Source organism: Gavialis gangeticus, unplaced genomic scaffold (genome assembly GCF_001723915.1).
Source record: "Gavialis gangeticus isolate Ggan-Ray unplaced genomic scaffold, GavGan_comp1, whole genome shotgun sequence".
Lineage (NCBI taxonomy): Eukaryota > Metazoa > Chordata > Crocodylia > Gavialidae > Gavialis > Gavialis gangeticus.
The window spans coordinates 88,024,549-88,037,473 of NW_017729031.1; the positions used below are offsets into that span (position 1 = coordinate 88,024,549).

Consider the following 12,925-nt stretch of genomic DNA (forward strand, 5'->3'; position numbering starts at 1 on the left):
CTATCGACTTGAGTGAAGTCATTCCTGGCATGTACTGCTCAACATGGTGTTTAAGGTACTATGCTTTTTAACAGCCCTATCTTACTGTGGGTTTCTTTGTGATGTCTTTTTCTAAGATTCCTGTCAGATCAGCGCATAATCTCTTTTAAATAAATTTTAATTTTCTTCAGGTACTCAGCTCAATACAGTGGTGGAACTGGCCAAGGTCAAACAAGTGTCAGCACATATTTGAGATTCCTTTATTGCTTTCAAACTTCTTTAAAACAATTTGTGAACAGCCATTGTGTTCACCACTGTGGAGGATTTACTGCCCTGTGGGAAATCACTTCATGTAACATTTGTCTGCAGCACTATTTGAACAATCTTGCATTACCTTGAATATGAAAAGCATTACGTAAAATAAGAGTCTGTTCCATGTACATGTTTACGTTAATCAGGAATGTTTGACAAACAATATTTAGTCAAATAATGCTGGCTGCTATTGGTTATATATATTTGTTGCACAGAACAGTCACTGCAAAAGCTGTCTGATTATCTAAAAACTATCCTTCTGAGAGAGAACGTCTTACTTTAGAATTACATTAACAAAAACTCAAAAGAAAAGGATTTCTTTATTGGACCAACTGCTTTGTAACCACACATTGGACTACTACATCAATATGGATGCATAAAATCTCCCTTGCTCCTATTTCTCTCTCTCTCTGGCTCTCTAACCACTACCCCTTTTCCTAAGCAACATACTGTTTACAGCCAGTCTTCAGTTTTTCTTCAGTCTGGCTTCCACCCCTTACACTCCGCTGCAAATGCTTCTGCCAAATGAGCGAGTTCTTTTTGCTTAGATCTCAGAACCAATATCCACCTTCATTAGCCTTGGCCTGTCACCTGCTTTCAACCCTTGACCACATTTTCACATTTTGAATCTTGTCCTTCCTTGGCTTCTGTGACTTCATTTTTTGCTGCCTCTCCTCTCCTCCTGCTTCTTCAGCATGTCTTTCAGAGGGTCCCTTCCCCCCACACTCTTCACCTTTCTGTGAAGCTCCCACCAGGCTCTGTTCTTGATCCTCCTCTCCTCTCCTCTTGTGTAATCTCACAAATGCAAATTTGACTACCATCTCTGTGCTGATGACTCACAGATCTACCTCCATACTCCAGACCTGTCTTCCTCTGTCCAAACTAAAATATTGTCTTGCGTTTTTGACATCCCCTTAGGGATAACTAGTAGTCACCACCAGATCCATGTGGCTAAAATAAAGTTCCTAATTTCCTGTCACTCCAAGCTTTCTAAGATACTTCCTTTCTCATTCACTGAGAACATCACCATCCTGCTTCATCCTTAAGTAGTCTGGCATGCTCTTCAACTTGTACCTCTCTTCTGAGTCTTCACAACAAGACTGTATGTAGGAGAAACAAGCCCCGCTTAATGAATTCCTAATCAATAAGCAGGGAACTTATTTTTTTCCATCAGAAGTGTCTTCACAATGCTGATTAAAGATCCCACTATATCTGATTTGTTACAAGGATATAGTAGTTACATGTATGGTATAAACATCTGACATGAGAAAAGCCAGAAAACAGCAGCACACATGGTATATATATTCACAGCTCTGTGTCTAGCTGCCTGACACACAGTGTGCCTCATTAAATTGATCCTTGTCCGTGTAGCTGATTACTGAAAGATTCACAGGTCTCAGTAGCAGATAGTTTCAGTGATAAATTTTACACACATCAGCACTTTTTTCCCCCTAGTGAGAGTGGCATAAGAAGCATTTATAAAAAATTCTCATATAGTTAGTCAAACAAAATTAGGCGCTTGAACGTATAACTAAGTAAATAACAGGAAACATAACAGTAATTATTTTTCATGTTATTATGCAATCCATGTAATCACTATTAATCCATGAGATTTACTTTCTCTGAATGTATGGTGCTCTATGATGAAGGTGCAGTAACCTAGAACTCATAATTACCAATCACTTCTACAAACAAAGGAGTTTGTACAACTCTGCTAATCTCTAGATCACAAAAAAAAACCACTGGGATACTTTTTATCCACAACTGCTGGTGGCAGATGACAGTCATTTCTTGGGAGACACCCTAAAGAAAGAAATAACACTGGAAAAAAATAGATTTTAAATTTGTGTCAGATGAAAAAATGCAAATACTTTTCAGATCATTATTTCTGGGTGGGGGTCTATTACAAGATGTATACCAGCTCTGCCAGAGAGAGAGAGAGAGAGAGAGAGAGAGAGAGAGAGAGAGAGACTGATGTTATTCAAAGCAGTCACTCTTGAATGTCATACAGAAGAATTGACTTAAATTACCTTTGCAGGAAAACAGAGATTTCACTCTGCCTCTCCACAAAAATGCATGAGAAATTAAATATTCAATAGCAAGGGTACTAAAAGGCATTGTGAATGTCAAAGACTAAGCTCCTGTGTACTCTTTAAATGGCAGAGAAAAGTCATATAGTGAAGCGGTAGCAATGTTTCGAGCAAAAAGGAAGGTCCTTCATCTGATATTTGACTGTGCCTGAGTAGCCCTGAAAAAAAATCTGATCCTTCAAGTGTAAACCAGAATACAGTGGAATATTTTCCATGCACTGAGCCAGACTAAAGACAAGGCAGCCCTGCCAACTTTTACTAGTTGAGGAATTGGCCCTCCGTTATTCCCATTAACGCGCATGAGTATAACTTCAAAGTTGCATCTTATATACACAGTTTTGCAAGGGAGAAATAAGAGCCTGGTCTGCCTGACAAAGTGAAGAAGGCATCATAGAAATGATAAACAGCAAGCCCAGAAAAGAGCAAGAAAATAGGCATGAGTCTGTAATGGAAGCGAAAAAAAGCAAGCAATTTATAAGCAAAAGTTGTGAGGCAGCAAAATGACAAAAACTGGCATCGCATCAATATTATAGGGCAGCAACCAGGTTAAGTCACAAATATAGTCACACTGCACCTAACAACCTTGGCAGAAGAGTCAACACCAATAGACAAGAATGCAAATAGCATATGGATGGAAAAGGGCAACTAACACAATCCTAGCCAGGCTAAAGGGGTGGGGAAAGTAATACCAAGGAGGAAATACCAACGTGGGAGTTGTGTGTATAGCAACTCAAAGTATATCACACAGTCAGATATACAGAACAATGCACCCTAAAGTTGAAATTTACTGCACTGTATTTCAAACAGCTTCACTGTTAGAAGATTGTATTTCAAATGGCGGTGACCCCACAGCTTAGCACTGCTCACTATGTGTATGTACTCCAAGTACCACCCCACAAAGGATCCATGTGCTAATTAGCCACCATTCATGACCAGAAGTGGGTGTTTTTTGTCAAGGAATCCTACAAAAACGTATATGGAGATGAGGTGCAGAACAATCCTGTCCAGCTCTACCTCATGGAAGGTAGGACCACACTAATCATATGCAACAGGTTGAGAGAGGGGGCAACAGAGATTCTGAGTGAACTGCTTGTGGCCCCATTTGGTGATGTTTTCCCAACATCTAAGGCTGGTGAAGGAACAGAAATAATTGGAAATGGGAAACAGAGTCATAGTTCATCTATGGGAGTAAAGAAGAAATCAAAATGTGTTCAATGTAGTGGCTCACCATGACTTGAAAGAGAGTGCTGAGTGGGGCTGAATGCAATGGGCACTGCCATATATTGTGTTAAGATGGGCTGTATTAATCTATACTTCAGTAAACTTACCTGGCAGGGGAGACACCATGATCTGGGGAAATACCATGACCATGATGGTGGCAGTGGAAATACCCTGACTGAGGCAATTAAAATGGTACTGTATCGTAGAGGGTTGTACCTTTGTCTGCTTGTAGCCAGGATTCCCTATGAGACCCTCATAGTTAGCTTCCTACTGGCTGCTTCCAGTGGAAGAATCTCAGCTATATGCCAACTTTATGGAAATAAGAGACTCCTCTCTAGCTTTCCATATGGCTGAGGGCAAGTCAAACTTGGGGGCATCTGAACCCTAAGCTTCCAGGCTCGGGTCTACACACAGGATGCCTGCCAAAGAATTTGGAAGCATCTGAAGCCCCAGGAGAGGATGGAGGATGTTTGCTGGTAGTAGGGCCACATGTGGTTCTTGAATGACTCTCAGATTTGGAATTGTTTTAGCTGATTTGGCATGGAACATTAAAAATTTAAAAATAAATAAATCTGGGCCTTTTGGCTAAGATCAAGCACTTTTGGCACAAGGGGATGGTGTCAGGGCTGCTTTTGGCCCTCCCAGTGCTAACCTAGTATTGCAGTCCCTCCAGGCCTGGTGTCAGTTCCCTGTGAAGGGAATACACACCCGGGCCAAACCCCCAGCAGGTTCCTTTCAACATTTTTTGGCAAGGCCCCTGGGCTCAGGGCTTGCACATAGGATGCATGGATTTGGGAGGATCAGAAGCCCCAGACTGATGAGTCTGGGCGGTAGGCTATTTGCTTGTGGTAGGACCACACAGACTGGAACAATTGAGCTCGTCTTAGTCAAAATTTGGAACTTAATCCAGAAAAGCTTGCCCCTTGGAAACAAATTTTATTTTATTTTTTTTTAATTAGCATTTCGGGCACCCACAGAGGGTATTGGAGCTTGCTTCAGCCTCTCTGAGTGTCAGCCTAGTATTGCAGTACATCTAGGCCCAGTCCTCATTCCTTCCTTGGGGAGCAACTGCTGTTTTTTTAAGGGACAGGGACATGGACACACACGCCTCTATGAGCATGTTTATGCAATATGGGCCTTGTGTTTTAAAATCATGCTTAGTATTGGCTGAATTTAATCAGCTTCATAGTTGGGTTCCATTACTGAGCACGTGCTGCTTTTGGAAGCAATTTTATGATAGACAGTGTATTTAATGAGGTTTCCTTGTATGTGAATGTAAGAAAAACACCCTCATCTTGTATTTGAGTAATTTGTTTTTTTTAAAGAAGTCAACTTTATCTTGTGTTTTTCCCCCAAAGTTAAAGCACAATATAACTTATCCTTTTCAAGAATTTTAATCATTACACTCTATATGCTCACAATATTGTTTATTTTTTAAAATGCCTGGTAAAGGAACTCTATTTTAAGCTTCCTGAATTATCAGCATAAAAATTAAATAATTGCCCTATCCAGCCTCATGTTTTTCTGATCAAATATTCGTTTCCGATTTTCATCAGTTTTAATCCAGTATTGCTTTATGTAGGCTCATCATCTCAAATAGGGGCAGCTGTATAATTTATAATAATCAGTGGATAGACTGATCTAATTTTTAGTGATTCATCAACTTCTGCAGAACCTGTCTATTTAATTAAAGCTGAAATCTTCAAGCTTGGGGAAACTGCCATTTGCCCAACTATGAAAATCAGGCCATTTATTTGGGGGACTATACACTGAGATGCAAGTTTGAAAATGTTAGTGTACATTTTTACAGATATCATACTACTTGAAGCTAGGGAGCATCAAATCTAAAGCTTAGCTGAAACAATAGCTTTAAGATGTCCACCCCCTTCCAACATGTTGTGACAGTATTTTTTAAATACAAGAGAACCCCTGAGCAGAATCACAGTGGATGTAATTTATAAGAAATTCAGAGACAAAAAAAAAATCACCAGAATTGTTGCTTTATATTCTGTTTAATACAGTAGTGCAAGATAACCCAGGTAAGGCATTTTGTACAAAGGCTTGTCATGAAAAAAAATGAAGGTTTAAACACATGCAGAATTTATGCACCTTTTATTAATGTGAGTGGATTCAGGGAGCAAGAGTTACAGGAAAGAACATTTGTTCTCAAACCTGTATCAGATTAGTAGCTAAAACAACAATAGGCATCTGTTTTTACCAAATGCTGTTGCTACATTAATGCAGTATTAGAAGGGTTAAGGAGCCATCTGCTGGTGACTCCAACAAATTGTTGAATTCAGCAATGCTAATAAAATTTCAATTACAGATTAATTACTTAAAGTGCATTTAATTAGCCATGGATTCAAACTACCCATGGATAATTCAAATGAAGCAGTTTCATGGGGATATACAGTCTGCTTCATATCTGCCAACAATTTAAATTAGATACCAGTGGATTATGGGTGTCTGATTTCTTTTTTTTAAAAAATCAGCACAAAAGCAGTGTGTTGAATCAAAATCACCAGTGTATAACATGAAACCAGCAAACTCCACATACATTGGTCTGTTCATAAAAATCAGTGCTGTGATTTGGCAAGCAGAAATCATTTAAGTATCTGCTTCACTCAAGAGTCGGTGAGTGAACCCACTTTCTGCTCTGTTTTTTCCAGTTAATTTTGGCAGCAGAGAAATAGATGAGAAGAGAAAGTAATGGGGATGCCAAAAGAAAGAATAGTGTTAAATGTTATTGAAAATAAAAAGGTGGCACTATTGTCTTGCTAGCAAACAATGTGCTGCAACAGGTATGGGTCTCATTCATTCTGTTTTTGAAGTTTGATGGTACTGCAGAAGCAATCCACTAAAATCGTGAGTGGAAGAGACAAATGCTCCTCATCTCTCCAACATCTTCAGTGAAGGGACAAAACCAAGGGGGAACCAGGGGAAGTTGCATCCAGCATTCTTTGCCTCAAGAAAGGCCATAGTAGGATAACCGAGGAAATTATGTGATACCAGAGAACGTCTCAAAATGGGGTTTTGTATATGAATTATGCGGACATGTAAATATAAAACATACCACACTTACGGTGGGATTTCCAGAAGAATCCAGCATTGGCCTAATTCTGCCCACTCATGGTAATGGGTGTTTCACTGTTTGCCAAACACTTTGGGTAAATCCCCATCCTTCTGAAGCAAGGTAGCACAGCTCCATGTATGGGGCAGCTCTGGCTGCCATGGTGCCAATCACAGTATCATGACCAACCAGCACTGATTGCAGCTATTTCTGTGCCCTTATGCCCCCGCAAAGGCAGTGTCCACAGCTGCTGGCCCCATCGCCATCTCTCAGTTAAGCAACTGCCATCATTATCCCCCATATTTTAACCTTCAGAGTACTATTAGACATGCTTCATATGCTCTGTACCTTCTAATAAGGGGTACAGAGCATATATTTTTCTATAACAATTGGGAAGACTGGACTTCTAACCAGACTTAAGACAGACCAGCTTACCGTGTAAAATAAAAATACCAGCAGAAAAATTACTCTCCATTCAGTGCATACTTACAATTCCTCCAAGCATATGACCATAAATAGAAATCTAAATTGTAGCAATTAACCCTAGCCTCAAATGGGGGACAAGGAGGAGACACTTGACCTCAGGCTAGCACAGTCCCTCTGTTAAATCCCACTGCCCATATCTTCCCTGGCTGCCTTTCCAGGGAAGTATGGAGAGTACAGTCCCTGTGTTCTCTTACAATTCAAAGCACAAACTCCCTCTGCAACTAATATAAAGTAATTCATGACTGCAGGCTGGTTAGTTGTTCCGTTTGCTATGGATTTTATGCTATATTCAAACAAGCACATAGGATTCCCACATATCTCTGAATAGATTGTATACAAGCTTGATATTGCCCAAACGTATCCCTTTAAGGAGATTTAGTTTTGTAGGTAACATACAATAAGACTACTTAAATTTCAGCCTAAATTTTCTTCTGCAAGCTTGGCTAGACCTAGGATTTTTTTTTCCTCCCTCCATGACTTGTCTACCTCAGACCGGCCTTTCATAGAGCTAACAATCTACCTAACTAGTATTATTCAGCAATGCAGGAATCAAATATTTGGTATGAAGGTGGCTCAATAGAAGAGCCCTGCATCTCTAAATTGGCTATGCTATTACAATAGAATAGAGACTATGTTTTCAAGAGTACCATCTCAATACATCCCTACAGTGTTTAAGTTGTGGGGTGCCCAAAATATGCCTATGAAAATATCAGCTAGTTTATTTAAGGTCATTTTGTCTTATAGGTTAAATATTCTTCTTGTGCAATTTTATTTCTTTGAACCAAGTTATTTATTCCTTATGCAACTTGATGACTTTTCCTCTCTTTTCCTTTATATATGGATAGATAGACACAGGATATCTGCCTGTGAGAAATTTTGCAACTTACAGTTTTCCAATATTTTCATCATGAATCTTCTTCAATAATAGCACTTATTTTACACTTTCCAAAGTGAGTGAAGAAGCTTCCTATTCCTTTAATTAGTAATGAATTCAGGGATACCACTTGTCATATTTCACAATTGTTAGATAATCTCAACAGAAGTATTGTTTAACAAAATAGCATTAGTCCCTCTCTATTTATCAACACCGTTGAAGACAAACTCGAGTTACAAAATGCACTTTAACCTATCACATTTTCCCTACTGTTCTTAATGATCCAACCAGGCTAACGTACTTTGAAAAGAATGTTTATTTCACGTAATTCTTCTTTCACTGACTGAGAATCCTAGAATGGTTGTTAATCAAGCATTATGATACATACAACCTATAATATTTATATGCTTCTTTTCAGTAGCAAGAGCTTCAGCTGGAAAATGCAGAATGGAAAAATGTAACTATATTTAATTGGTGTGTGGTACAATTTATTCATACAACCAGTTCTTTTGTCACTGGGCAAACTAGCATAGCTATGATGATAGCAACTAAAAATGTGATTAATATTTGGCAGCAAAATTTCGAAACCAATGGTGTTACTATAGCAATAGACAGCGTGCAGATGTGTAAAAATCTGTAGTGTTGCTGCCATCCTGCTGTGAACCAGTAGTATAGTGCATCCACATTTTGAGCTAGTAAAGACTTTAATAAGCGCCTCCAAAAACTTCATATATTGTGTTTTATTTCTTATGTTAAGCTCCTAAATCTGCAATGCCTTGTGCACATGGTCATTTTATATCAGCCTATTTTGCTTAAACGTATTATGCAACTCTGGAACACAGACCTTCTGTTGCCAAAATAAAACCATGTTACCTGTTAATTCAAGATCAAATTGGAGTTGGGAGATGTGTAGTAAACATGTTAGCCAAAATTTTTTGAACATGGGCTGAGTCCATAACAGTAGGCTCCTAAATAGAAGTGGCCTAATTTGTCAGTAAAGCAATGGTAATTGCAAGTGCTCAGCAGTTCTGGGAAGAAAAGAAAAAAAAGTCAAACTACATTTGTGTAACAGCCTAACCATGAATTTTAGAACTTAGTTTGAGACACCCAGATTTGACATATTAAGCATTTTAATCAACTTCACAAATTTCCTCTACCATATTCTTTCAGGTGGCTAAGCAACTGCAGCCTTCAGTCGTGTGGATTGGAGACACAGAAAAAACGTTTTACAAAAAAGTGCCGAAGGCTGAAAAAGAGGTGAAATGCTCCTGTTTGATTCCAGTGCCTATAATAATTTCACATGCTATATTAGAACTGACAAAAAGAGAACAGGTACATTTCCTAGCTTAACATGTACCAGTATGACCAGACCTGCCAATGCTCACTATATAATAGCTTGTCTCACTAACTTTTTTAAAGACATTCTGGTGACCTCTCACAGGCTTTAAAAGTCACATCTCTCTGCACACTTATACCAGCCTTATCTAAAAGTAATCCAGTCACTGCTCAGTGCTGATGGAAGTGCAACAGAAATAATGCTGAATAAAAGAAGGAAAACAAATCTGGGAGAATTTAAAAATATGAAGCAAGAAACTAGGAATTAAAATAAACTCAAGTGGTTCAGCTTTATTAATTTTAGAAACTGGGCCTAATTAGGGTCAACAATAACGTAGCGAGGACAAATTCCCACTGTAAAAAACAAAGAACACGTGTTAAACAGTTAAGTTTACAGATTTCTTTGCCACCTGGGAGTACTGTTCAATTACTTCCTTTCCTTCCCATCATTAGCAACTTCCCACCAGAAAGAAATGTCAAAGATTTGTAGATAAGAACAATGCTCCTTCCTAAGCAATTTATACAACAGCAAAAAATCTGTTAGATGGGATATTCAGATTAAATTCACTTAGTTTGCAGCAGGTCTGCAGATATATTTAATCCTGACAGTCCCATGTCAGCTAGAAAGTCTGTCTTTAAAGTTAAAATGGCTCCATTTTTACCTGGACATAAAAGTAATAATATTAGGAAACTGTTGAAATACTAATTGTGTTAGATTAGCCTATCATTTGAAAACTGTTTAGATTGCTTATTGCATGACCTATGTATGTAGCAATTGATGCCCTCTGGTGGTTGACATACTATACTGAAAGCAAATAATTTCCTTAGTCTCAAATCTTGATAGTAGCTACTATTGAAAATAAGATTGTAGGTCAAATACTGCCTGGAGTATTTGTCATTGTCCACTTTTCAGTTATGTTTGTGATCAAAGGAAAGCTTCTGGCCATTATACAACTTCAAAAAGAAATGCTGCACTAGAGGCACTTGCATAATTGTGTGCAGATGCATTAATATTTAGCAGAAAATCACCAGTCCTTTTGGAGGCAGTGGACAGGCTCACCAGCCAAGCTCATTTTCCTATATACACAGCATGAGCTACATACAATAATCTGAACCAGATAAAGGTATCTATTCTTCCTTTTAACACTAACAGTTATCCAGTTCAGGGCTCAGTAAGAAAGGCCCAAAAGAAAAGAAGTAACAGCATAAGGAAAATGGAGTCAAGAAATATGGAGAAGCAGTAAAGCTGTTGGAGAATGTGAGCTAAATTCTGCCCCCAAATAGATATGAATTCAGTGAAAGGCAGTCTTGCAACCAGAAACAATTTTGCCATTGTGGCTTAGGTTTCATTAATAAATTACCTTAATTTTTTAAAGGCCCATTATATAACTGGCCTTCATTGTCCCTTTGGCCAGATCAGCATTTTACTATCTTCCCACAGTTGAGAGCCAGACAGTAAAGTACACATTTGTTATGGTAACCCAGTTGCCGAGGATATTTGACAAGAAATAATCACCAACTGTCTTTTGGCACAAAAAAGGGTCACCTTCACAATACACCCAACAGGAAGAGAAAATTTAGACCGTTTTTGGCACAGGTACAGTTGTTTAAATTTTAAGAATAAGATGTCTACAGAATAAGCATTTACTGTAACCAACTCTGTCAGTAGAAATATATAAAATATCATCCGTCACAAAGCTGATTGCTCAAGATGTAATTGACAAATTAGGACTTAGCATGAGTCCCAGGGGAAATAGCAGGTGAGAATTTAATTGTTTGATATTTCCTATTACAAACAGTCTTCCCAGTGGAGGGGATGTACTGCTTGCCTGTGAACCAAGTGGTATCTTTAACCTCTACCACTTATTTCAGTGAGGTGTTAATTTCTAAACCCACTGAATGCAATCATAATAATAATTATCTCACTGATGTAGAAGTTTTTATCTTCAAAACAATTTAACATTAACATTCCAACACCTCTAAAAAGTAATCAAGCATCAACCCATATGGCTATATTAGTAGGGACCTACCTAATTCATAGAGGCTGCCCCTCCATTTCACAGGTAGAAGGCAGGCCTGGGCAGCCATTTTGCAGGTGGGGTGCAATAGGACTCCCATGTCTCTGATTAGTTAAAGGAGCCCATTGGCCCTGCCCCTCACCACCGAGTGGCTGCAGGGGTTGCCTGTCACGTTGCCCTGCCCCGCACCCACTGATTAGCTGCAAAGACTGCCCATGATGCAGCCCTACCCGTCACCACCAGTTGGTAGAGATGGGCAGCACTACATGACAGGTAGGCCTCACAGCCAGTCAGTGGTGAGGTGTCAGGGGATGGCAGCCATCTTGCTCACAGCCCTTTGAGCAGGAACCCTCTCCCTTTTTCCTCCCACCTAGCTGCCACAGCATGCTAAGGACTGCTGCTGATTTTGTGGAATCCATGAAATTGCAAATTTGGTAGGTCCCTATGTATTAGTGATAGACACTCTGTATCTTTAGCTAAGCACAAGCCCATTTTAATGCACCTAGGGCCAATCCTCATTAACAGAACAAATTTACTAACTCATGCTTCTTTTCTGAAGTTCTTTCAGTGACAGTCTTATATGGATAGACCAATGAAATAAAATTACTTACTAAAGGGCACCTAAGATGTCAGTAGCAAAGCTAAAAACTTGGAAGCTTGGGGTTCAAAGGCCTTATTCTTAGTCCTCCAAGCTGTGGTATCCACCAACATGTCAGTGCTTATTAATGCTTACTAATCAGTCAGCAATCTAAGAAACAGATGCTCAACATATCTTTGAAAAACAACCTAGGAAGAGAGGGAGAGTACAATAGGGGTGTACAAAGCAGGCTGTATTTGATTCAGGTTCATCCCAAATCCAGGACAGTGATTCAATTCAGTGATTCGAATCGCTGTCCCCAATTCAATTCGGCCGAATCCGAATCTGAAGATTCAATGTCGATTTGGAGAATCAGTGATTCGGACATAGATACAGCTTTAAATGTTTTGTCTACATACCTTGAAGTACCAGGCACAGCTCATGAATGCTGGGGCAGATGGAGCATCCCCCATGGGTGTGTGGGGCCCCCCTGCATGCTTGGTGGCAAACCTGAAAGTGGACCGGAAGTACTTCTGGTCCACTTCTGGGTCCACTGGGGAAATGCACTGCCCCTCCAAATCCCCCTGGCTCAACAATTGGCTGTGGGGGACCCCGGGTGCCACACCCCCAGGCCCAGGAGGCACCAGTCGCTGAGACAGGGGAGCCCCCCAGCATGCTCCCCAGTGGACCTGGAGGTGGACCAGAAGTGCTTCTGGTCTACTTCCAGGTCTGCTGCTTAGCACACTGGGGACCCCACCATGCTGCTGTGGGACGCTCCATCTGCCCTAGCATCTCAGCATTCACAAGCTACCTGGTACCTAAAGATATGTAGAAAAAACATTTAAAGGTGTGTCTATGTCCAAATCTCTGGATTGATTTGGAGAGATTAAAGGGTCTCCCAATTCGATTCCGATTCAGAGATTCGGCCACTGAATCGGGCCAAATCTCCGCTGAATCGAATCA

At 39.8% G+C, this 12,925-nt stretch overlaps 1 protein-coding gene across 1 annotated transcript in view; it reads left to right on the forward strand.

Moving 5' to 3' along the window:
- IQCA1 (IQ motif containing with AAA domain 1) overlaps positions 1 to 12,925 on the forward strand; it is a 228,767-nt gene that overhangs the window by 202,344 nt on the left and 13,498 nt on the right. The window contains exons 16-17 of the mRNA XM_019523351.1: positions 35 to 55; positions 9,203 to 9,289. Coding sequence (XP_019378896.1) covers positions 35 to 55; positions 9,203 to 9,289 — 108 coding nt within the window. The remainder of the gene's footprint in view (positions 1 to 34; positions 56 to 9,202; positions 9,290 to 12,925) is intronic.